The 27,852-nt window shown below is 37.1% G+C and overlaps 3 protein-coding genes across 3 annotated transcripts in view; all 3 read right to left on the bottom strand.

Annotated features, from left to right (window-relative positions):
* LOC139151477 (neuronal acetylcholine receptor subunit alpha-6-like) overlaps positions 1-5,846 on the bottom strand; it is a 29,763-nt gene extending 23,917 nt beyond the window's left edge. The window contains exon 1 of the mRNA XM_070724303.1: positions 5,593-5,846. Coding sequence (XP_070580404.1) covers positions 5,593-5,665 — 73 coding nt within the window. The 5' untranslated portion in view covers positions 5,666-5,846. The remainder of the gene's footprint in view (positions 1-5,592) is intronic.
* A 9,159-nt stretch (positions 5,847-15,005) lies between these two features.
* Positions 15,006-24,276, bottom strand: LOC139151455 (neuronal acetylcholine receptor subunit alpha-6-like). Its single transcript, XM_070724283.1, has 5 exons — positions 22,948-24,276; positions 20,110-20,261; positions 18,285-18,329; positions 17,796-17,905; positions 15,006-17,142 (listed from the first exon to the last, which is right to left on the bottom strand). The coding sequence occupies exons 1-5, from the start codon at positions 22,997-22,999 to the stop codon at positions 16,020-16,022; spliced, it is 1,482 nt and encodes a 493-aa protein (XP_070580384.1). The 5' UTR covers positions 23,000-24,276; the 3' UTR covers positions 15,006-16,019.
* A 98-nt stretch (positions 24,277-24,374) lies between these two features.
* On the bottom strand, positions 24,375-25,727 carry LOC139151466 (lengsin-like). Its single transcript, XM_070724292.1, has one exon. It carries the CDS (start codon positions 25,725-25,727, stop codon positions 24,375-24,377), a length of 1,353 nt encoding a protein of 450 aa, XP_070580393.1.
* Between the last annotated feature and the right edge of the window lie 2,125 nt (positions 25,728-27,852).

The following is a 27,852-nucleotide window of genomic DNA, read 5'->3' as shown; positions in this document are numbered from 1 at the left end:
TTGCCACGCAACCAGCCATGCCCGTCCCTGGGATCGCGAACAATGCCTTTAACGAAGCTTTTGAACGCTTTTTGTGAATTGTGTAAGAATGTCCTCTCTGTGGAGAATAATGTTTGAAGCCGTTGTCTAGCTCGCTTGACTCTGATGATTATATTGACTTATTTTTTCTCAGCTGCTGGTGGCTGATCTAGCTCGAAAGTTAGATCAATCTAGTCTCTCTGATTCGATCATGCTGGTGGGAATGGTATCTTCAAGCATTGACCCTAAAACGTCCGTTTGTAGGGTCTTTGCTTCAAAGACGTCAGGGTCTAACATTGGTTAAATGTCATCCATGATAAGAAACTAATGATAGATTCACTCACAAGGCATTTTAAACATTGAGGTGTCAATGGGAATATAAGCCTTTTTCGTCATTTTCTGAGGTTTGTCTCGCCTTCTTATTGCTTGGTGTAGAGAGTGTTTGTTCGCCTTCTGTTTACTATTTAGTTGCGTAATTTGAATGCGTTCTGTGACATTTGGCTTTTCGGGTTTTAGTTTCAGAATTATTTTGCTATTGAATTTTAGCACCCAGTCGAAAATGTAATCCTCATTGGGAGTATATAGTGTTCTGCGTTGTAAATAATTTCGAAAAATTGGTTATGATCTCTTGTTTTCTGGTAAGGAAGGTACAGTGTTGTCGATCCATCTTATCTTATTATGGAGAAGCTATATTGTGGATTAATGGTGATTGGTTTTCAGCGATAAAAGATTCTCTCGTGTTCCCGTGTGGTATAAAAGTAACACTATTAATAGTGAGCTCTGATTTGCCCAGACGGTCACGTGACTGTGCATGTATTTACGATATACTGTAATGAAGTTTCAATATACTGATATAATATAGCGATAAACAACCCTATAAGTTGGGTACACCACTCGAGCTCGGTTTTGACCATTTCACTCCTTATACACACGACTGAAGTTCGTGCGTATATGTTGTTTACCGGTCGAAACCGTGTGGTATCCTTTCAAAGTGGTGCTTTATTGCTTATATATCTCTCGCGATACAATTAAAGGGATTGAGTGTTGCTGCTGTCATATCAACTTTGCATGACGACTATGACATCCAATTTAGTGTTTGTGGGTTTGGAATATATAATTTTTGACATATTATAGCTGTTAACATTCTTTCCCTAATTTGAGTTATTGAAATGAGTAAAACGTCTTTTATTAACACCATTTTAGCTTTTTAGTGCTATTTAATGCCTATAGAGTATTTTTCTATGTTCCTTTTAACAAGTAAATGTCAGTAAAGTAACACAAACTTTGAGTTTAGGCATTGTCACTGCATAATTTTTGAGTTTACCCCATCAAGCCATATCTTGTTGGAAAAACAACTGCGTTAGTGTTTCAGAGATATGATATTTATGTGGCTTCCTTATTCACTGCGTTTGGTAGGAGAGGAAACATTACCCACACCCCTATCCCTTAAATGTATATTATAGAGGGATGTACGGCATACATATATTAGGTAAACAATCGACGCACCCCATAAGTCTCAAGAAGATACACTCTTTTAATGTTTTTTACTTCTCTATTGCATTAAGTTCTTTCAAATGATATATAAATACCTTGTAAAAATTGTTTGGAGGAACATGAACTTAATTATTGGGTTTGAAATTAAGCAAATTTTACAATTACATTTCATGTCCGATATAACATCTAATCGATGTTTGAATATCGATTTATCCCCATTTAGTTGTATGCCAATGGTAAGGGGGATTATCTGGGCTTTCTAAGAATGTATTGTTTATGGTGCTTTTTTGTTTTTGTTTCCGACTAGCGGTAAATATGTTACCCCTAACCCATTCCTATTTTACTACTGAGGGCGTGACAGCCCTTCACAAACAAGTCGTTACACTCTCACACACCATCAGTTAAATGGAAAATAAGCAGATTATGACAGCTGAGAATACTAGCTAACGAAAATCATAGTGGGTAAAATGCCTTAGAGGGGATGATTTCGATACCTGGCCAACAGACTAACTGTTTTGTGCATATTGTTCAAAAAATCACTTAAAATTGACACAAACTGAAAGGCTTAAGCTTTGTAACTTTCAAATATGCAACTTTTCCCAATAAAACTATACATGTTTGGAAAGGCCCATTTCAGAGCTTTCAAACAGTATAACATTTATATGGTTTCACAATTCATGGTTCAAGGCAGAACGGGAAACATTACCCCTACCCCTTATATTATAATTTTGTTTAAAAAATCACTTAAAATTGACACAACTGAAAGACATAAGCTTTGTAACTTTAAAATATGGACTTTTCCCAATAAGACTATACATGTTTGGAAAGGCCCATTTCAGAGCTTTCAAACAGTATAACATTTATATGGTTTCATAATTCATAATTCGAGGCAGAAAGGGAAACATTACCCCTACCCCATATGTTGTAATTTCGTTCTTAAAAATGACTTAAAATTGACACAAACTGAAAGGTTTAAGCTTTGTAACTTTAAAATATGGACTTTTCCCAATAAAACTATACATGTTTGGAAAGGCCCATTTCAGAGCTTTCAAACAGTATAACATTTATATGGTTTCATAATTCATGGTTCAAGGCAGAACGGGAACATTACCCTACCCCTATATTATAATTTTGTTTAAAAAATCACTTAAAATTGACACAAACTGAAAGGCATAAGCTTTGTAACTTTAAAATATGGACTTTTCCCAATAAGACTATACATGTTTGGAAAGGCCCATTTCAGAGCTTTCAAACAGCATAACATTTATATGGTTTCATAATTCATAATTCGAGGCAGAAAGGGAAACATTACCCCTACCCCATATGTTGTAATTTCGTTCTTAAAAATGACTTAAAATTGACACAAACTGAAAGGCATAAGCTTTGTAACTTTAAAATATGGACTTTTCCCAATAAAAGTATACATGTTTGGAAAGGCCCATTTCAGAGCTTTCAAACAGTATAACATTTATATGGTTTCATAATTCATGGTTCGAGGCAGAAAGGGAAACATTACCCCTACCCCATATGTTGTAATTTCGTTCTTAAAAAATCACTTAAAATTGACACAAGCTGAAAGGCATAAGCTTTGTAAGTTTAAAATATGGACTTTTCCCAATAAAACTATACATGTTTGGAAAGGCCCATTTCAGAGCTTTCAAGCAGTGTAACATTTATATGGTTTCGTTTCATATTTCATGTTCGAGGCAGAAAGGGAAACATTACCCCTACCCCATATGTTGTAATTTCGTTCTTAAAAAATAACTTAAAATCGACACAAACCGAAAGGTTTAAGCTTTGTAACTTTTAAATATGCAACTTTTCCCCATAAATCTATATATTTTTAGAAAGGTCTGATGCAGCACTTTCAAAAAATGTAACATTTTTATGGTTTCATCATTCATGATTCGAAACAGAAAGGGAAACATTACCCCTACCCCTTATGTTACACACGGATATGTGGCATACCGCGTAATAAGAAAACAAGCTCATGCACCCACTAAATCTCAAGACACATACTTTTAATGTTGTTTTTCTTGTTTATTGCACTGAGTTCTTCCAAAAAATATATAAATACCTTATGAAAAATTGTTTGGAGGAACGGGAACTTAATTATTGGGTGTGAAATTTCGCAAATTTTACGATTTACGGCCAATGACCGATATAAAGTCTAATCGACGTTCGAATATTAATTAATCCCTATTAAGTTATATATCAATGAAAAGGCCATGATCTTGGCTTTCTAAAAATGTAACGTTTATAGTATTTTATTGTTTCTGTTTCCGTCGAGCGGTAGATACGTGACCCCTACCCCATTGTTGAAATCCAAGATGGCGGCCAAGATGGCGGCAAAGATGGCGCCAAATGAACCCCATGGGACACGATTTGATTTTGGGAACATCAAATTCATTAAATATAGACCCTAAGGATTACAAAAATGTAGGTTAAAAAAATACATCCATGGGGTGCATGGGAACCCTACCTTCCGACTAGACTACCCGTATGTTCATTATCATTTTGTTATTATTTGTAGAACTTGTTGTGGTAGTAGTGTTTTGTTTTTGTTTGTGTATTTTTGGTTGTTTGTTTGTTTACTTTGTCACCTTTGATGAATTATTGTTTAGTCCCCGTTTTTATCTATTTATGTCAACGATACTAGCTCATCGGTTCCATTCTACCATTCAACTCCAGTCTGTGATGTTAACAAGTCCTGTTTGCCGGGCCAGTCAGGTTTTACACTACGCTATCGTGAACACGTTTACCGCAAAAGAACACAAATATATGGCATCATTATCAAAGAAAACGAACTGCTCAAAATTTAAACTATGACCAGTTGTTGTGATAAATCACGTTTGTCTAAAACTATAGTTTGACTATGACCCGATTCTTGTGTCTTGATGCATCGTCACACACCATCTGGGTTATCTCTTTCAACGAAAGTGTGGCATTTGCCTTGGAGTGATATGCTCCCGCCTCAGGGTAACATTAAATGAACGAAGGGTGACCTGAACTGTGTTAAAACAGAGTAGATTTAATGGGAGTTCATTTTATTGCTCGTAATCAACCTGAATTGCCTCATGGGAGAAATATTTTGTCTGCATGAGATGATAGGGACCCATAGTGTCATGAACTATGCTTCTTGTCGGCTAACTAACTGACTGAAAGCAAAACACTTCTCAGCATGAAACATAACGAGGGCAGGTATAATTCCTCTCGGATGGAATTTCAATGAGATAGATGTGAATCCCTATAGATTGAATTGATACTTCAATATTGTCCCGTACATATCTGTGTTACATGGAATGATAGATGTATGGACATACAGATAGACAATCAGAGAGACAGACAGGTCAAGACTGACCTGATAGACAGACAGGTCAAGACAAACAGGTCAGTGAGTTGTTCTATAGAAGATATCCTTCACATACATACATACATACATACATACATACATACATACATACATACATACATACATACATACATACATACATATACTTGCACGTAGGCTTACAAACTAGGCTGACGTTTGAACGGTGCAAAAAACACCAATATTCCATTTGCGTTGCTGTACTGCGAGTCTTTAGACTGACAGATTGCATTGAGAGATTATAACACCAATTTTCAATATGACGCTTTACTATTTGCAAATGTTCTTAGGCTATTTCCAATACTGCTAATGGAAGCGATAAATTTGTTGTCCACGGACCATGATTTTCAAGGCTTTAGCGCACATTTCGCACGAATGGGTATAATTTGACTACGAATATCGATTTAACTATACTGGTTGATATAATACCTCTGTTAGGTGATGGCCATGTTGAAACGCTTCATCTGTGTTATCATGGTGAATGAAGAATGACTGCTTTCCACATTATCTGACACATACGCCACACTACTGTATTATGTTCGAAAATTGAAACACGTTGATGGATAAACGACGACAGTGAACACAAGTCGACCAGTGGGCATACATAGGGACAGCAGCGAAGTGATCCCATGCAATATGCCTTACAGCTAGATGTACAGAGTAAATGAGAAAGTGAGAAAAATATAATAGGCCTGATATCGTGGACTTACCTTGTATGTTACAAGTGAACGCTAGAAGGAAGCAGATTTCGATAAAAGCTATTGTGTGTATAGACAAGACCATTTTCGATGTTCGTTCCGAATGTTTAGCTGACTCAGTTTGAAGGCCGCAAAGCTGGATAGTAAATGGTGTTCAGAACAACGTTCTAACGGAAGCTACCACCAGCAATATGTACACGACGCGATAACTCTACACATGCATTCAGTTTTCCTTACACCGCTTAGGGTTACGTCACGTGATTGGTCCCATTCCGAGTAAACTGCATGTATAGAATAGCCAGCGTGCCTTCCAAGGCGCGCTGCCAAGCTAATATGATACCAGTTCGATAAACTTCATTTCCGTCAATGTCCCTTCTGATTTACAGAAATTGTTTTGTTTCAGGGTATAGCATAATTTCCAGACTACCCGTTACTTTCACTAGTGTAAATTCTGTTCCCGGTAGCCATCGTATGGAGTTAAACGCCGGAGAGATATCTTACAGTTGAAATTCAAAACATACGAATTCAAGATAATCAGTGTAAATTGGATATTTTCAACAATTAACCCTGACTGTATCTATTCCTCCTTGTGTCTTCGGCTCAGTGGTACTGGTAACTTCGCTAGCAAAGTGTAAGAAACTGTCCATGCGTAAGCAAACACATGTATTAGAAAATAATCCGGCTTTCATGTCTCTAATTAGATTCTGTAAGACCGATTATAGAAAGGTTACAGCCAGCATTAATTTGAGAGTTGAGTAATTTGTAGAAAATTCACTTTGACGTCACGTTCTTGATGTTATCTGATACTGATGACCGTATCCTGAACGATTATATAAAACTATATTTTTGCATGCACAGCGTGTTCACTGATACCCGTTACGGGTCAATAGTTTATTAATAATGTTGGTTGATAACCCGTAAATCACACCAAACAATGCCAACATACGGTTTACAGACCAGTGATGTGATAAATAATACAAATAAGCAAAATATAGTCATCTGGGGTGAGATTAGTAAAAGATAACCAATTCTTTGTGTTAAAAAAAACTGAAACAGAATATTGAAGGAAAAATGATGGTAAGAAATAACTTTATAAAAATATATTTCCATGACTTTTGTTGACCAAAATGGTAAACTTTGGTCTTCCTTTTTTGCCTAAATATATTGGAATGCAAAGTATACGCTTCAAATACAAAATACTGTATATCATGAACTTCCTTCCTAAGCAATAAAGCACACCCCGTGACGGGTAAAGGTATACCACAAGATTTTGACCAGTTCATGACATATATGCAATAGTGAGCGATATTGAGTGCATATATAAAGTGAACTGGTCAAAACCTAGTGGTATTACATCATCGCTGGGTGTGATTTATTGCTATTATATCATAACAATATATTGAAATTCTTGCATGGAACGTCAAATAAGGTATTTCGGTCTTGCCGAGAGCTCGCTCGTGTGCCAACCGTGCTATGTGCTATATAGAGCAGACGAATATACCACCGTTCTTTTCACGTTTCGACCATTCACATAGCTGTTTTTGCGCCATCAATATACTGGTAGGACATAATGTGATATGCAATAATATTGACGAATGAATTCCAGTCCGGACCAGAATTCAGTTGTCAACAATACAATTTGTATTGCACCCATACAGAGTGTGTCGAAACTGAATTTCTTAGACCACGGTGTGGAGGGACCGTGCTTATACCACCGTGTGGATGGACCGTGCTTAGACCACGGTGTGGATGGACCGTGCTTAGACCACGGTGTGGAGGGACCGTGCTAACACAAAACAAAATAAGGAAAGTATATGAAAATTGACATCATATGGAACTTGAATGAAGCAATGTCAGTTGTTTAGACCGTCAGGACAAACAGTTACCACCGTCATTTCAAAATTTGCGAAATGAGGTACAAGGAAGATGAGAATTCCAGAATTGGTGAAATATCCATGAAATGTGATTTTAAGGAGAAGGCATTCTAAGTATCTTATGTGAACATTTCAGTAGAGCCATAAAATACCCGATACATGATTTTTTACGTAACTTTTAATCGTGATCTGTCCAGGGACAGTCAATTACTTCTACTCAATAACGTCATCTTATTTAATTGTCTTAATTACTTTGAAGAGTGCATATCGCAAATCACGAAAGTTGTCGCTTGAGTGAGTAATTACACGTAGAAACAATCAGTCAGTCTCTTTGAACAATCGGTCAAATTGCCAAAACAACGTAAATTGATTCCTTATATTTTGAGAATAACTTGAACGCATATCGTAGGTATCTCAATGGATTTGAACAGCCATGCACTCAGCACACAACACGCACCACTGTATGTGTAAACTATGGATCAGTGTTTTCATTGAAACTGGCGTTAATAGTTCAAAGTATGTGACTCTCCCTTTACAGAGGTAAAATTTGATAGGTTATTAGGTTTTTTAAGGCTTTGTACATTTCTAAAGGTTAGGCAATGGTGATGATATGTTCTAAGATATCTACGTTAAATTAAAAAGCGGGTTGTGTCCGTTACAATGTAATCAACAAACTTTCGCTGGACAAAATTATTTTGGTGTTATTCACCGTATCAGACAAGTAATACGTAAGTCAGGCTGTATTCGGTAACCATAAAACTGTTTACTCATGTAAAGTGTATAACAAATGATGTGTCTCTGTCATTGACCTAGCCATGATAAATTCTAAATAACAAACATTCATGTGATACCGAGAACTTTCAAAGTCTCTGTATAAAACAAGGACATGTAAACGTTCACTGTAATAGGAAGACATGCCGTTCTTGTTGTTTATTGTCAAGTAACTAGTAGTACAACTTCTTGCCACCTGTCAAGAGTTCTAAACATAGCAATACTTGACACGATGCGATATCTTCATCGTGCCGTGTACCAAGGTCTCCAAAAGAATCCGTTACCCCATTAGCATATTTAGGTACCAGTATTTGTGACTTTCCTTTCTGTGACCATTCTGTTTATAAGCAAGGGCGGTGATATGTATTGTAGTTTCGTTTAAATTAGCTTATCGTTTAAATAATGCAAAATTGATACATTGATATAACTGACGTAATAACTGTTCAAAAAACAGTAAAATTTCGCATCATTACATGCGCCCGCGCACACATACACACACACGATTCATTCTCAATATTTTAAGAAATACATCAGAAATCCTAACATATTATATTAAAAGAATTTTAATATATAATAATATCTACATAACCCATTCAGTCGATTAATGTAAGGGACAGTACGTGGGATACATGTTTGACAGCACACATGAGTTTTGACATCATCATCCGTCTGTGTGAGTATATTTATTTTGATATTCGACGTGTTGGATTCGTCCATGAATATCTTTCCCAGCAGACCTGTTTAAAACTTGTAAATGCAACTTTTTCCTTGACTATGCCGATGCACTTTTACATGGATTACCGTCACCCAACATCGCTTTATTACAGAGAGTACAAAACTCTGCCGCACGTTTAATCGCACATACAGGTGAAGAAACAAGAACATATATCTCCTATTCTGAAGAAATTTCACTGTTACTAGTCATATATAGAATTCAATTCAAGATTTTATTCCTCACCTACAAGGCTTTGAACTGTTCTGTACCTGAATACATGACTGAACCTATTGAACGAACACGCAGTGACATTTTCAGATCTCTCCGTTCAGGAGATGGATTAGACTCTCAAAATTCCACGGACACAACTCAAGTCTGGTGATTGTTCATTTTCATGTCTGGTGATTATTCATTTTCATATGTTGCTGCTACATTGTAGAATGGGCTGCCTAGTCATATTCATTCTGCATCAAGTACTGAAAATCTGAAATCCACACTAAACACCTATTTTTTTGATAGAGCATACCTGTGTTACATTGTGTAAAGCGCCAGTGAACATTTTGATGGACACCAGGCACTATATGAATTTCTTATCATATCGTACCTACTAGCACCACAAAAAATACTTAAAAATTATGTCAGTCATAAAAAAGGACATGGAGTTTTCTTTTCCGTGAACATTTCAAAATGATGGAAAATAGCACAGAATAGTACGTTTTCTCATTTTTGAAATTTCCTTCGTAGTATTTCTCTTGTACACGCAAACGTTAATGTTATCATTGTAGTTTCAAAGTCAAATTCCTTTTCAAAATTATCAGTTCGTTAAATGGACTATCTTTATGTGACAAGATTTATCTCGGTAGATTATTTTACCCGCTAATTAATAAATCAACGGACGACTATTGTCCTGTGATGGTAAGAATTCCTAAGTTAATGTAAAGAGCTTGACGAAATAAACTCTTTATTTTCATTTAATTACCAGTTTCGACATTTTCAACATTTTTTGAAAATGTTGAAGAGAAGCTATCGGCATTTCTTGCCATAGCTATCATTTCCGACGATCACTAGGAACTGAAACATTAAAACGCTCTCACTGTCTGTCTGTCTGTCTGTCTGTCTGTCTTACCGTCTATATCCATCTGTATATTTTACGTCGCCCTTCAAGCAAAAAGATTAAACCATTCCTAACTAGGTCTTATTTGCTGACTTCTCATAGAGAATTATCGATTAGGAAAAAATTTAACAATCTGCAAAATATGTTGGACTGAAATATATTTCAAGATTCTTAAATACGTTTATATTTTTCGATGAAAGATCTTGCATATACTGTTAGTTTGAAACAGTAACTGACACAGTTTTAAGTGATGACGCCATGAATTGTCATGTGAGTTGACCATAAACGAAAATTTCTACGTTATCAGTATGATTGATTGAGACACTGAACTTAGAGAACTGACAATATCGCTTCTTGTTATCGGAAACCAATACGGTAAGTCTTTCAACTCAGCTATCCATTTCACAAATTTACTGCATCGCGTAAGTTTCACTTTTGTATTGCAAGGATGGGGCCTGGTCGTGACGTAGCCTCATCGTCTAAAAACTTCACAATGATAGTACCGTGGTTAGCTGTGCTGAAGTAATTCAAAGCAGAATTTCATGTTTCTCTGCGTGTGGTGTTTGAAATGGAAGAATTTATGCCTTGTCCTCAACAATGTACTCACCACTCGATTTCTCGATCAAGTATTTATTTATTTATTTATTTATTTATTTATTTATTTATTTATTTATTTATTTATTTATTTATTTATTAAAATCACTTCTCCAAAACGAAGACTAGGAAATTCAATGGCATTAATTTGGGTCAGATATACTGCCGGGTAGTAAGCAATCTTAACTATCTGCCCTTAGGAGCAGTTGCTACCATTTATCAAGTCATCAAAATCGGTTGCCATGACTGTATGACCCAGTTATAGCATTGGTCGGACGCTGCAGCCTTTGTTTGTCTAGTGTCAGTGGCTGGTAGACTGTTTAACTGTGCTCTGGGGTGAATATCTATGTATACTATAGAAATCACTGATAAGAGCACATCAGAGCTGGTAAATCTTATCATCTTTCCGCAAAGACTGCAATTGACGGGCTTTCTAATTGACCTACTTAAGACATTTGAATCTATTTTGAGTATTTCAATATGCTACTAACTGTCAATTTGTAAGGCAGTGCATCTTCGGTATGACACGAATTTAGACTGCTATGCACTGTCTTGACTTTTACATCAACGCAAACATTGAAATCGCTGACGTTTGAAAATTTGATACTTTGCCATTTTATATGGTTCATGACTATGATTGTGTGTTTTGCTTTCATCCAGATACATCAGGTTTGGACCATATTATCAGTCTATGTGGATACTATTACTTTAATAGGGAAGTTTCTATTTGTCGAAGGATCAACGTATCAATTCTGTAATTTAAGAATGAAATGATCGCATTTGTTTCGTCGCCGACTCTTGTCTTACAATTTTATCGTTATAACTTAAATAACATAATTTGCTTTAGAGAACTTATAGGGCCGTTTTTCTCATTTTGTGATACCATCATATCCACATTATGTCACTTAACACATACATGATAAAAATTATATTTTTCTACATGGAGGTTAAAGTTCATTTATCTCATGGAAGCAAAATTGACCTACTTAATGCTGAGCGTCAGCCAACATTCACGTCCAATTTGCACGGCTTTGTGTCTGACACAACAATAACTTCAATCACAACAAACTGGCGCAAAATTTATTACCTGAATGTCGTGGCATACCACATTTTGAAGTATTTGCGATAAAGTACATTTTGCAAAACACATGAACTCCTGACCATGATTTACACAGCAGCTGTAGTGAGCAACTCTATTTCGTTTAAATCATATATGTAAACATTTTATGCGTGAGATTATCATACTTGACGAAACGTGAGCGCAAACAAAACTCGCGGTTTATTTTCTGACGACAAGAATGTGTGAAATTTACGGTTTTGAGATAAAGCATAAAGATATAAGAATTAAAGCTGCAAGCAGCGTTGGCGGGGCCCAAGCGGATAACATGGTTGAAAGATCTTGCACTAATGATATTATGTGCAAAATTCGATCTTGGAAAAGTATGATTTTGAACATCATCTCATAGTTACTGTACGTGTCAGTGGAATTGCATATTCTACGAAAATCCAATATGGCGGCGAAATATGAAGGATGTAGCACTTGTGGTTACTGAGTTATGGACATATACTCATATTTAGGGCAAAGGTCATCGAGGTCACGTGACATTTTGTCAAAAAAATTGTAAAGCTTAGTTATCCCTATATACCAAAAATCAGACCTTTAGCTCTATTGGCTAGCTCAGATTAGATATGCGCATAATTAATGAGGTACAGGATGTGGTGTCATAAGGTCTCCCATCATACCAAATATGAAGGGTGTAGCACTTGTGGTTACTGAGTTATGGACATATACGTATTTTCAAGGTCAAGGTCATCGAGGTCATGTGACATTTTGTCAAAAAATTGTATTGCTAAGTTATCCCTATATACCAAAATCAGACCTTTAGATCTATTGGCTGGCTCAGAATTACATATGCGCATAATTAATGAGGTACAGGATGTGGTGTCATAACGTCTTCCATCATACCAAATATGAAGGCTGTAGCACTTGTGGTTACTGAGTTTATTGATTTATACGTATATTCAAGGTCAAAGGTTATCGAGGTCACGTGACATTATGTCAAAAAAAATTGTCTTGCTAAGTTATCCCTATATACCAAAAATCAGACCTCTAGCTCTATTGGCTGGCTCAGAATTAGATATGCGCATAATTAATGAGGTACAGGATGTGGTGTCATAAGGTCTCCCATCATACCAAATATGAAGGGTGTACACTTGTGGTTACTGAGTTATGGACATATACGTATTTTCAAGGTCAAAGGTCATCGAGGTCATGTGACATTTTGTCAAAAAAAATTGTATTGCTAAGTTATCCCTATATACCAAAAATCAGACTCTAGCTCTATTGGCTGGCTCAGAATTACATATGCGCATAATTAATGAGGTACAGGATGTGGTGTCATAAGGTCTCCCATCATACCAAATATGAAGGGTGTAGCACTTGTGGTTACTGAGTTATGGACATATACGTATTTTCAAGGTCAAAGGTCATCGAGGTCATGTGACATTTTGTCAAAAAAATTGTATTGCTAAGTTATCCCTATATACCAAAAATCAGACCTTTAGCTCTATTGGCTGGCTCAGAATTACATATGCGCATAATTAATGAGGTACAGGATATGGGTGTCATAAGGTCTCCATCATACCAAATATGAAGGGTGTAGCACTTGTGGTTACTGAGTTATGGACATATACGTATTTTCAAGGTCAAAGGTTATCGAGGTCACGTGACATTTTGTCAAAAAAATTGTAATGCTAAGTTATGCCTATATACCAAAAATCAGACCTTTAGCTCTATTGGCTGGCTCAGAATTACATATGCGCATAATTAATGAGGTACAGGATATGGTGTCATAAGGTCTCCCATCATACCAAATATGAAGGGTGTAGCACTTGTGGTTATTGAGTTATGGACATATACGTATATTCAAGGTCAAAGGTCATCGAGGTCACGTGACATTTTGTCAAAAAAATTGTATTGCTAAGTTATCCCTATATACCGAAAATCAGACCTTTAGCTCTATTGGCTGGCTCAGAATTAGATATGCGCATAAAATCCAAGATGGCGGCCAAATCATGTGACCAATCCAAATGTCTTTCGCAAACTTAAAAGAGATCACTCTGAGGATGAGATGAGTAAAATTTCAGTTAAATCGGTGTGTTTGTTCTGGAGAAGAAGATTTTTAATGATTAAATTGCGATTTTCATAAAATCCAAGATGGCGGCCAAATCACGTGACCAATCCAAACGTCTTTCGCAAACTTGAAAGAGATCACTCTAAGGATGACATGAGTAAAATTTCAGCTAAATCTGTATGTTGGTTCTGGAGAAGAAGAATTTTTAAAATTAAGTCGGTATTTTTCGCAAATCCAATATGGCCGCCAGGTCGCGCGACTATTCGAAATTTCTATACCCAGGTGCACGAGATCTCATAGGTACCTATTAGCCCTGCAAGTTTCAGAAGTTTGCGGTAAGCGGTGATTGAGTTCTAGGTCGACAAAAAAGAGCGGAAGAAGAAGAAGAAGAAGAAGAAGAAGAATATTGAACTCCTATAAAACCAATAGGGGCCCAGCCGGTAGGCTTGGGCCCCTAATAATTTACTAGAAATAATCAAACTGATAATGAAGTGCAACTCAAACTAAGTTATATCAGGTTGTGCTTTTAAAGACTACAAATAGGTAATCGGACTCCGAAAAGTAAATTAAAGTATTGCAAATAGAATGTTTATGATTAGCGGTGAGTTAAAACGACCTTATAGTAAAGATTACCATGTGTCGTTCAACTTTAATCATAATAATTAAACTAACCTTGGAAAGTAATGTCCATCTATGGTATATTTCAACTCTAAAAATTGACATTGAACTGTCTAAAGCATCCATTCACTAAATACTGATGTGTAAAATTAGTCATTTCCGTGCAATTGTTGATTTTCAAGGCGATCTCAAAGCATACAAATTCGAGAAAACGATACTGACCCCTTGCAAATAATGCGATGGATAATGTTCACAGGTGTTTGATTTCATTTGCTTTTCCGATTTGTACAGCTATTGGCATCACACTTATTACGTCATTTCCACGTCATCGGTTTGTAAAGCTATGGGCGTCACTCGTATGACGTCATCTCCAAATCATCGGAAGAGCTACTCGAATGCCAAAGACTCGTTTTTCTAGTCTAATATTATTAAATTATGGCTGAAATTTCTAAATTTGTCGCGTTCAAACCGCGCACTGTAACCTCCAGTGACCTATAGCTAGGTTATCAATGTTGAACAGTTTGAAGGTAAAAACGCAGCATGCGCACTTTAAACGCGTGAATACCAGTTCGTACTTGCATAAAAATACTTCAGAGCCTACAGAGTTATTTTCAGATGTTATTTTAATCCGAATATCTCCTGATTACAGTAACACTACGCAGTTCCAATCATAGATATACGTGTACAGTGCCTTGGTGCGGTAGCAGACACTGCGGCCATACATGTTCTGACGAGATTAATAACTATCGTATATCTTTATTGAAAACTGTATTCTAGGATATCAGAGACAGAAGCATTTTTCAAGATCTTTAATTTACATGAATGTCTTTAGTACATGTTAAAAACAAGCAATGAATGACGTATGGCAGACGTCCTAGAATTATTCAGATTGAACAATGTGATTATAATTACGACAATCACTGCAGAAATTCCAAGAAAGCGATTCCGTTGACTTTAAAAATGAGGGCGCCCTAAACCAAGATTGGCGTCGCATGTATGTACATCTTGACATTGCAATTTTTGTACATTTTCCTCTAGCAACAACCGCCATCAAACAGAACTCTGGTTTTTACTTTTAAGCGAGTCGGACGTTGAATTTTTCATCAAAACACGATGAATCGCATTACTCAGGCATCAACGAATGCCACTAATGTCCACCCTTGCTGATAGCATGGGAAGTTTATAATATTCTATCGCCTTTCATTTCAGGCAATATCTGCATTTCCCCTAAATTCCCTTGTACTATTTCACATACTGAGATGTGGCAGCCAGCGAACAAATGTATTATACTCCCTTAGTTTTTAGACGTTAAGTAGGTGCTCAAAGGATAATCATAACATTAACTGTTATTATTACAGAGAAAATCCGAAATGTTTACACTAAGACGATAATATTGTAGTCATGATGATTGTGACACCACGTAACATTTAATGGATTAACACATATGTATGGAAAGTGTCACCTGAAAATCATGTGTGATATTTCAGATCCTTTAGACGATAACATCGATGGTGACAAAACGGGCAAGTCATCGATGTGAATAACATCGAAACTTATTTCACTGACAAAATGGATTAGTTTATCAGCATGATTATGTTCAAAAACTTTTAATTATTGCTTTACATACCAAAGATAAATAGAGTTCCGCTGAGGTATATAACCAGAAACAAAATAAAAACAATTCTGTTGATAACAAGAGCCAATGTTCTCCAATCTCCCGCCTCTCCATTGTCGTCTGCGTTCGTAGTTTCGGGTGTATACTTTTGACTTATTTTTCGATTGAGTTCGATAACTTCCTCTAGCTTGTGTAAGACCTCTCTCAAAAAGAGGGCGTTTTGTGTAAGGAGAGTTTTCTCATTTATTTTCGGTTGTTCAGGTTTCTGACAGCGTGTGTTGTTTGACTGTGGTTTGAAAGCCTCGTTTTCACTTTCGTTTGTTGCGGGGTGGTATGAACTGACCAATATTGCGGACCTATGTCTTCCATTGACTGTAGAAGGCAAAATCCCAGCACTGTATCGTCGGTTGCTGGCCCCCTTCTTGTTGCTATAGCAAACAATTTTTGCCAGTTTGTCCAGGAAGATAACTTTCACGCAGTATGGGATTCTGCCTTTCCTTGTGTGAAGGGAAATAAGAAACGCTGATACAACAACCACACCAACTATACTGGCCATGTTGAAAAGGAGATATAAAGACAGACCTGGCACATTTTCTGATGTTGGGGGCATGATATCAGCTACAAGTAAATTGAACACAAAAAGAGTCAGTAAAATAGAAACACCCATGTTGATACGGTCATTAGAGTCAGGGGGCAGAAGGAATACAGCAACAGAGAGAAGAGAGAATAATGCACATGGAAGAATAAGATTGACAATGTAGTAGAGAGGTTTACGCTCCATGAATATGGTAAAAGACATGTAGGAATACGTCCCAGCAAATACAATGAAGTCAGCCGTATATCGAGCAACTGCCGAGTTGGTGAGGCTCCATTCCGTGTTTCGTATGAATCCTTCATATTGAATGGTTTCAAACATTGGTCTGTAGTCGAGCTGGGACAGGTTGTACACCCAGGTGCCAATGGACATATCACAGGATTGCCTGTCGAAGGGGAAGTCAACGATGTCCATCTTGCACGGGATTATGTATATATGGGCGGAGCAAGCAGTCACATTGCCGTCAAACTGAATCAGTGTCGTAACCGAGTCCGCAATCACGGTCGGGAAGTTCATGTGCTCTTCACTGGCGCTGTGGAGAAATAAAGATTTGGACATTTGATTGGTTGTTAATTCACTTACACATGAAAGGGACTTGGATCTGCAATACATACCTTGATGTTGGTTTAACGGATAGATTCATCGATTTTTCTCCATGCGTCCATTAGGTGATATTGTTGATCCTTTTGATGTTTTGCACAGATGTTTGATAGAAAATAACCATACCAATATTATTCAAGCAAATCTCAAAGAGAAAAACGGGTCGCTCTGAAAGGGACATTTTTACCATTGGGAGATGTATAATTAAGCTGCGACCTTCTTTTACAACCCTTTGTCATGGTTGAGCTTATATATCTATACGCTGAATCCTGTATGCCTGGAAAGGATGAAAGCTGGAATGACGCTTTTGATCCGTTGCACAGAGTACATTAGTAGCCAGTTCGTATGCATATTATACAAACTTCGTGTTTGACTAACAAAATTTCAGGAGACAAATACCATTTGCAACCTAATTAATTGATATGGCATGGACACGTTTTGCATTTGACTGCATAATCAACGTCTGTATGATGGCGACATTCACGGACGATGTAATGACTTTACCGCAATGTTAGGATGCTTGAGGAATTTGCAAAACCAAGTAAATGTATACCGAGGAGTTACCGAGATGATAACTATATCTACCTTGTATACAGTGCTGTATCAGGATACCATACGTCCTTTGCAAGTGATGCTATGGAACGTATACCTGCATGATCACTCGGGTTCCACTCTAGACGATAATCTTTCCATATCTGAAATAGTTTAAGGCATTTGATGACTGCCCTTTTATTTTCAAACGACGTTCTCTTCCAACAAGTTTTAATCTCGGTAGTGGTCATCATGAATCTTAATTTAAGTCAGTTTTTATTTATTCCCATATCTAATAATTTGCTTTAATCTGAAGTGTTCCGTCTCTTATACTACGTCAGTGTTTGTCTTTCTGTTTTCTCTCTCTCTCTCTCTCTCTCTCTCTCTCTCTCTCTCTCTCTCTCTCTCTCTCTCTCTCTCTCTCTCTCTCTCACACACACACACACACACACACCACACAAACAAACAAACAAACAAACAAACAAACAAACAAACAAAATTTTAAGGTCGTATATAGGAATACGATAACGACAAGAGACTTACCTGATATAACCAAGTACTCAGAGTAATAACTTGTCGCTTTTCGTCCTAGGTGAAAATAGTCGATAAAAACCAGTTTAAGACGAAATAAAGAAATTTTGGTAACTCTGCATACTTCCTTCAGTGCAGAACACGTCACAGCTACATTTACTTTCACATATTTTTATTCAAATGAAACAGACAGCCGTTAGCTATTGAAATTATAATACAGCTGATGATTTATGGCCATTTAAAATCCAGTCTGTAGATGCAGTCAGCACATGTTTATAGTTCACCGACACCGACCAGAGATATATTGCTTGTCAGAAAATGATCGAATTTTGACAGCGATTAAAAACGCCCTTGCTGTTGTGGCCTATGCGATCATTTACACTATACTAGTTAGGATGGATGAGCTAACCGCACAAAACAGATGTTTTGCATATTGTAGGTAGTTGTTAATTTACATGAACCCATAAATAAAATGGTGCATTAACTCAAACACAATTGCCTTTCATGTATATGCCTCGTTGTCTCAAGCTATGGAAGCTTGAAATGCAAATCTAGACTCTGGCAATAGATTCTAACTCATGAAACCAAATTACTTCTAATTTTAACTGCTTGAAGATTTAATTTACCGTTAGTCTTTTTTTCCCCAAACTTTTCCGTCTGTTACTCGATTATTTACATATGTATGTGAAATGTGGACGGCTATCTGTCTTTCTGCTTAGCATGTTGTTGGCATGCCTGGCCATCTGATTCAGTTCCATGATGATACGTATATGCAAGTACGTACCAAAAAGTAAATACATAAAATACAGATACAAAATCAATCTATCTATCTATCTATCTATCTATCTATCTATCTATCTATCTATCTATCTATCTATCTAAGATAGATAGATAGATAGATAGATAGATATATATATATATATATATATATATATATATATATATATATATATATATATATATATATATATATATATATATATATATATATCCATAGTAAAGCATTTATTTAATCGCATGTTGACTGCGTGCGTATATGTGTGGACATGCACATGTGTAAATCGTTTATTTGCGGAATATTCATACGCGTTAACTTAGTCCCATTGACAAGAATGCAATTATTGATGAATGTATGGAGGGTTGAAGGAAGGTGTAAGTAAATCAGTGTATGTGCACGTGAAAAGACAGCTTCACATAGGCCCAGACAAATCTGCATATGGGCTCTGACATTTTCAAAGTCAGGTTCATTGTCAAATCTAGAAGAAGTTTAAATCGCAATTTTAAGGGGAAGCCAATCACCCGCTGTAAAAATTTGTCTACTGGTTTCTATCATATTCGAAAAGACAGAGAAAGAGAAAGATAGTTGTAACTGCTCTCCACACTGCGATTTGAAAATTTCCCTCCGCCCAAAAGCTTCCCCCTCTCCCCACTTCCAAACAAGAGACATTCCAGCTTCCCCGTTCCCTGCAAAAAAAATCCTACTGCGTCTTCCCTTTAACTAAAGCCCCCCCCCCCCAATCAACTCTCTTCACTACATGTGTTGTTTTCCTCCAAATCAGCAAACCCCTTATACACAACGGAATCCTAATCACTGCCAAGCCGATAGACTGTTTTCAAGTTGCTCTCTGATCACAACAATGAAATTTGTCCGGCCGCCGATGAGGAAACCTGCCTGACCGCCCATCACCCACTCACACAGATAAGAAAAAGTTGCCTGCCCTACTGACCCCTAAGAGAAGTTCTACGAATATCCTTTACAGGATGGTACTGAACTGTGCCAATTTACCTTTACAGGTCTGGACATAGACCTAAATGGTGAGATATACGTGATACTTACGACATCGAGAAGCTGAGTCACAGATAATGCAACATTGACGACAACGGGTTTGTCGCTTTCATTTGACGGCCTGACTGTTCTGTCGTACCTGGCAAATAGTTTGTGTCTTAACTGATCTTCAACCTGTACCCCTGTAATGTTCTGCCCGTCAGCTGAAAATACAAACAAATATGATAATTCTAATAAATTGACGTCATACGCTTTTATAGGAAAGAGTTGACCGAAGCAGCATTTGCTAACACAAAATCCAACGACTGTCATAGGTACCGATCTGAAAGCGTCACATAGGTCTGTCCAGCCATCAGTGTATCGATCTCCTATCTGCTATGAACGTCATGTTTCACATCAAGAATGCAGTTTTTGCAAATACCTGACCACTACAAGCATTGAGTCTCTGGGTGTGCCAGGCATATTGAATTGATTCCTGCTATCCCTTGTAAGAGAAGGTGGATGACGAACGGGATTAATTTTTGTGCTTTTAATTTATCAAGCAATAAGTCATGGCTACGATGCTGAGATTGATTTGATCACCTCAACCAAACATTTTGTCAGAATACGGTCTACTATATTATCACGTCAATGACAAGGATGATATATGATGCAGTAATATAAGTCTCACTGTCTTTGCATAGGTATAAATAATCCATGAAGAGTCTTAGAGTTTTGAGTGACTGATTGATTGTGATTGTTACGCTTAAAATGTCTTCAATTCATCAAAAAATAAACAAGCATTTTCCTTTTAGACACACCTATGAAGTCTAATTGTTACTCATGTGACATGTTCATGTATATAACAAGCTTGTACGGATGTACGTATATCTGTGCACTGATTGTTCGTTTGTTGTTGTTGTTGTTGTTGTTGTTGTTGTTGTTGTTGTTGTTAGGTTGAGGTGGTTATTTTGATTTTGATTTTTATTGTGAAATGCTATGTCTCTAGTCAGGAAACCATCTTTTCAAGGCCATTAGTGATCTTGGTAGATGTCTACAGTGTAAATAACTATCAGTGCGAGGCATAGCACTTTTCTCGTTGTCTATTACGACCACGTATTGTAATCCATCGGCAAACATTGGCTAATTTGCTAATGCACTGATGTAATCAAGACCCTGACAACCAGATTTTCCAGTTCGAGTACTAAGAGCTTTATTTGATGGACTGAATGTGATTAGCTCCTTGATTAAATCAGAACATTCAGCTTTCAGGAGATGACGACACCTGTATACGTATACGGATGATAATTTACTGACATGTCACAGAGAGTGTCATATCTGTACCTGATAACACAATGGATAGGCCCAACACACTGACTTTAAAAATAGAACAAAATTGCATAACAAATAAATTGCGGACAGCCCTTTGATTTGTTGGTACGTGTTTTGTTATACATTTTGTGCAGAAAGCTGCTCTACCAGCAACGTTTAATTGATTATGGTTGTTAATAATGTAGGAATACAACCATAGTAATTGACTCTTGATTTGAGAGATAATCTCCATGGTATATTCACAGTTAACAGTGGCTCCTGTAACTCTATAATCAGATATTTGCTATATTTGTATGGTTATGTATGACAACTGATAGAGATTACATTTATCAATAAATGCGAGTTGCGTGTGTATTGAACAAGCTGAGGTGAAATATAGCATACTCGGATTTTTTCTCGCTACTTTTAGCGATTTTATAGGGTACTTGTTTTTATGCCTATTAACATGCCGTTTCCCACAAATCATAACTTTCCAGAAGAACACCTGTAGACATTTGTAGGCCGAGGCTTAATAGAATTTCATGTTCTTATTTACAGAGATAGCAGTAGGACAAACGAGAAACCTTTACGCCGATTTATTCCCTAAGCAACTACCGATTAAGTAAATACAAATGTAATGTGTAGAGGATGCTAATGTTAATATGATCACTTTTATTCTGATTGCACTTTAGATTCGGTCAATGAGTGATTTTTTGTTTATTTATGACAAATATATTGATTATTTTCAGTACCATTAAAATTTCAGCAAATTTGCAAGATGACATGTTTTTCAACTCTATTTATACACTTTCTCCCATTTATTAATATTCATATTCTTTGAAAATACACGTTAACTTCAAAACATCCAACTTTTACCTTTTCCTGTTTCAGGAAGGAAATTTGAAATAAGTAGATGTAAAAGATGAAATTCACTTGGAGGAGATGAAGTAGGAGATTTGCATCGTCTTGATGGAATACTTTGATACACGTCATTTCTTTCTTAAGTAAAGTAATACATAGGTATGATAAATTTTGCTGAAAGATTTAATCCCGGCGGATTTCATAATAACAGGCTTTTATCTAACTGTAAAGACTAAGTTATAATTTTGTAAATCATCAGCAACACCGGCAAACATCTTGAGTTCTCTGATAGATAAATCTTGCAATTCGGTCACAAATTTCAAAATAACATTAAGCAGCAGTTCACAAATTATGACGTTGTTATGCGGTGAAAACACTAAGATAAGGGTTTCCTATTCACCTCTATCCATGGCTATTTTACTTTAGTCTATCAATTATCGGCAGCATTAAAGAGTGTCGTGGCTTTTGTAATATTTAATACTATCAGCTGTGCATTAATTGCTTTTGAACTACAATGACGATATATGGTTATTTTCTTTACGGAAGGAAATATCAATTAAGCACATTAATCTTGACACTGATGACTCACAGCAATGACCATTGAACCGTTAAACTTTAAGCAACAATAATGAATGTTGTGTAATTGTTAAAATCAACGCTCATGTTAGTTTTCATCTCACGACAAAAAGTGTCGATAAGCATACTGTGTAAGCTTTCACCGTTATCGTACCAACTTACCCAGTTTGGCGATCACAACGATTCCCAGCAATAGTATCCTAATGTGAAACATAGTCTTCCTATGATAATTTTCCTTGACAAAATTTAAAACTATTGCGACGGTCGGAGAAATAGGAATCCATCAGCAAGATCACAATACCCACATGTAGTCAACAGCTCGCTCTGCGCCCACTGACGGCACTGAGGAATCAAATCGTATTTGAGCATGCGCATGTGGTGGTGACAACATGGCATTAGATTTTGTATACATTTACAAAGCGTTGCTGGCACAGATGCTAATGTAAAATGTAGGAAATGTAAACAAGACATTGCTTTCATAAATGAAAATAGTCCTGATGTTCGGCTTTCGCTCATTCAACTGAGCAACTAAGGTGAAACATATCAATCTATTTATTAATTTAGCTCTGTATCTAAACATATCAATCTATTTATTAATTTGTCTCTGTATCTATGTGTGTATCTACACGTATGTATCTATGTATATCTGTTTTAGATACATACATACATACATACATACAACATACATACATACATACATACATACATACATGCATGCATGCATGCATACATACATACATACATACATACATACATACATACATACATACATACATACATACATACATACATACATACATACATACATACAAAAACTTATGTACACTCGAAATAACCTCCGTTGTCTGTGAGGATAGATTTAACGTTGGCAAACAGTCAGTCTATACAGATGGTACCTTAAAATAGTTGACGATGCAGTGAAACGAAGATAATGTTACCTTGTAACATTTCCATATGGCATCAATTTGGCAGTGAGATTGTCGATAAAGACTTAATTACAATTGACGATTTGTCGCTAGATTGAAACGATCCACCCGACAAACAGCTCTGATCGACAGATGAAAATAAAGCTAAAAAATAAAGCGTTATTTACACGACTCGCAGATTTAATGTCTGGGTTACTTATAATAATGTGATATCAGCCGAACTCTGTAGCGTTCTACACAACGAATTTGTACGACGTCCACACCTTGTGTTCATCATTGAAGAGCAGTGATGTTGATAGTGGTGTTCTGTCAAATTCACATTTGTATCTGTTAAAACATAGACTTTCATGGTTAAACGAAGTTCTAAACCTAGTTTAGCTATATAAAAGTTCTACACCGTCTTCAACCGGGATTGTCTGTTTTAAGGTCTCCTGCGTGAGTCGGGGATTTTAGGTTATTATGTAGTTATGTTCAGCAAAACACACCTTTCGCGAGACTCTTCCCCATTTCGCCGCCCGAGGCGCAAGTCAAAGGTAACTTTAACAAGCTGAGCTGTATACATATTTAAGCTTACAGTCCGATAGTAGAAAGAGTATATCATTCACACATCAACCAAGGGAGATAATACGATAGTTCCTGAGCAATTCAATAGCAGGTGGTATTTCAAATATATTCAAAGTACATTCTCCGCTTTACGTCTTTCTCCCCATGTTTGTCGACAATTTCCCCGGTAGTGATCTCGCGCCGCTTGACTGCTACGAAGTGTTTGATTAAATCCTGTCCGAGGAAAGACACCATTGTTTTGTCACGCTCCAGAGCTTGTAGGGCTTTTTCTAACTTCTTCGGAATTGTAACTGCATCATCGTCAGAGTGACCGTGCGATTTGTTTCTTTCCTCAGAGATAGGGGGTTGGTTGAGTGGAAGTTCTCGCTTGATTCCATCGATACCGGCTGCTACCACAGCAGCAAGGAATAGATATGGGTTAGCTGCTGCGCCACCAAGTCGGTATTCAAAGTGTGTGCCTTTCTCGCCATTCACACGTACATGGATAAGACTTGTACGTTTACCAAAGTCCCACGATGCAGAAACGTCGTCGCTGTATTGCTCACGGCAATTAACTGTCGAAGCGGCGAAGCATGAAATCGCCGGGGAATGTTCCAAGATTCCCGCTAACCAGCTTTCACCAATCTTAGTTAGTTTGTATCTATTTTCGTCATCAAACAAGACCGACTTGTTTCTGCGCTTGCTCCACAAGGAATGGTTGAAATGACATGCGTTGAAATCTACACACTCGGGATGGCCCTTAGTATTGGTATATGGTGACGTCATAAATGACGCGATATAACCATTTAGCTGTGCGATTTCTTTGATTGCTGTCTTGAAAGTGAAACCGTTGTCTGCCCCTGAAATACCAGATGATGGCCTGATCGGCATCGCAAGCTGTCCAGGCAAGATCTTGGATTCCACTGATTCAACGTCAAGGCCAACGGCATGTAAGCCTCGCATGATCTCATAGATAAAATTAGTGTTTACGTGATTTCGAAGCGTTGCTCCTGCCATCATATCGGTGGTGATTGGCTGTTTCGTTTCCTTGTTGACCAATTGGAACTCATAGGCAAACGAAGACAGCAAAGTATATCCCATCTCTTGCAGACAATCCAACTGTTGCTTAGCAACGTGGCGAGGGCTTGTAGGCGTTGATTCACCTTTCCAGGTGGAATCGGTCAAGACACGCGCAGTACGTGGATACCATGGTAACACAAGAAAGGTGCCAAAGTCCGGAAACAAAATGACGTCGTCGTCATGTTTATCGTCAAGGTAACGTGTTCCATGTACTCTCTCGTCTTTTGGATCCAGTACAAAATTACTACTATCGACCTTGACACCTTCGATGGCTTTTCGGGCAAAATGGCGTGCAGGCACGATTTTAGACCTGGAAATACCATTGATATCGGCTTGCTCAAAACGAACGAATTCGATGTTACCTCCGTCTATGGCTGAGAAGGCTGTCTCCATGGTGACCGCTCGGAACACCTGGCTCTGTGTCTGCAATTATTCAAATTTAAAGATAAACTTTAAGTGAGATATCAGGGAAGACATAGAGAGATATTTCCATGGATACGAGTAATGTTGTTTGTACCCGACTTATTATTTAAGCAATAAACCATACCCATTGACTGTATACCTCGAGATTTTGACCAGTTCAGGACTTATGTGCACGAGCGATAGCGAGTGAATATACGGAGTGAATTGGTCAAAATTGAGTGGTATACCCATTGCAGAAGTGGTTTATTGCTGTTATATCGTAATATTGAATTGAAATTCTGGCGTAGAACGTCAAAAAGGAAGTTTTCTCTAGCTGAGAGCTCGTGCTTGTCCCAACCGTGCTACATTACCAATATAACACGGTTATTTTCACCTCTCGACCAATCAGATCGCAGTATTTGCGCCATCAATATATTTATATGATATAATTAAATACTCCTGAATGTTTGTCATTACAAAGTGTTTAGGGATAAGCTTACAGTGTTTTATTACTATTCGCTTATTTTGTAAATATTGATATTTATTGTTTATATCATATACTGCGATTTTAACGAATCTGTGCCCCTTCCCGCTATTTTATCGTTATTCTTAATGGATATTTTATCTAGAACTCTGTAATTATTAGAGAGGACTTTGTTTTTATTGAGACATATTTCGCAATCCTGTAATTATTGTATCATTATTCGCTTATTTATACTATTTTGTGAATGTTCGACAGGTAATTGCTTTGTTCATATTGTAGCACTACGAATTTTCTAGTCAGTTGCTTTTTATGTAATTTAAAATCTTATGTTGTCACTATTCAGTCTGGTTATGCATGATTGAGTGGATGTTTTGTATTCAAGTATCGTCAGCTCATTTCATAATGAAAGTCTTATCCTATCACCGGGTACAAAATATCTGTGAAAACCCTGGTCAGGGGCCAGACAACTTCAAAGTACTGGCAAGTAACATTCATATGGGTCATGTTCCCTAGTAGTTGCGAAGGGATAGCATGCCACGATCGCTGCTAAGGGATACTATGCCATGGCCCATGATATTTCGTGCACAAGCCGTTAACTCCACTTCAATCCATTTTGTGTAGGAAACAATGGAACCGTAAGCTTGCCCCCGATTCAATAACTTACGTAGATAAAGTTTAGAAAAATGGTGTGGTTTTTACTGAATCAGTAGAGAAAAGAGTGAAAGTTCCATTGCTCATGTCACGTGAGTGAACACCTTGATAGGTAATTTAAAGAAAATCCTTTGTTTGATGTCCTTGGATTTATAAAAAACCTGTCAGCCAGCCATGGTAAAAATCAAATACAGACAAAAAACACAACTGTATTAATATAAGCTCAGATTTTATTTGGTTTCCTTTGGAAAAATAATATTTTTATTTGTAATAGTGTTAACATTGTGTTTCTTTCCTTTAATTTTCTCTGAAAACCTACCAGCACGCGGACGGCAAAAAAAGAATTTTATTTAAAGCGCCTAATACATTTTAGGCAATGATGAGATCGTTTATAGCGCAGTTGAATTCTACACAGTCAAACAGAAGAATAGTTTCATTTAGAGAAGTGAATAGGACAACAGACGGTTCATGATCTTTATTGAGATATAAGCGACTGCCAAGTGACTTGTAATTGTGGAACTATAGTATTGATGAGCATGTCGCTCCGCCTGGTGTCTGTAACCAGAGGGTATATCTTTCTATCCGATATAACCCTTTGAAGATCCCTGGTACTCTTATTTAAAGACTTGACATCTGAGAATTGCCATGCAGTATGATGATACACTAGCCTTGCAAACATATCTGCATTATAGCTCCTCGTGTTTGCATAGCAACATGGACACACAGACCTGTATCAGCAATGATTCATGCCTCTTGTTCTGATGCACGGCGATTGGCTGACGTTCAGGGCCCTGGATTTCTTTAAACTGCAATCGTGATAAACTTAGCATCATTCTTAGTGTTACTGGTCTCTGCTTGGACGCTGTCAATTCGGTAAATGGACTCTGAGAAACAAATCTCTCTCCCCCTAATATCAAAGACCTTGTGACAGTTTCAGGTTACAAAGATCTGTGATAGACTTCTTACGGGCTGACATTGTTT

The sequence above is a fragment of the Ptychodera flava genome, chromosome 2 (assembly GCF_041260155.1).
Source record: "Ptychodera flava strain L36383 chromosome 2, AS_Pfla_20210202, whole genome shotgun sequence".
Lineage (NCBI taxonomy): Eukaryota > Metazoa > Hemichordata > Enteropneusta > Ptychoderidae > Ptychodera > Ptychodera flava.
Note: the sequence above shows the minus strand (reverse complement) of the source record. Positions and strands in the feature narration are given on the sequence as shown.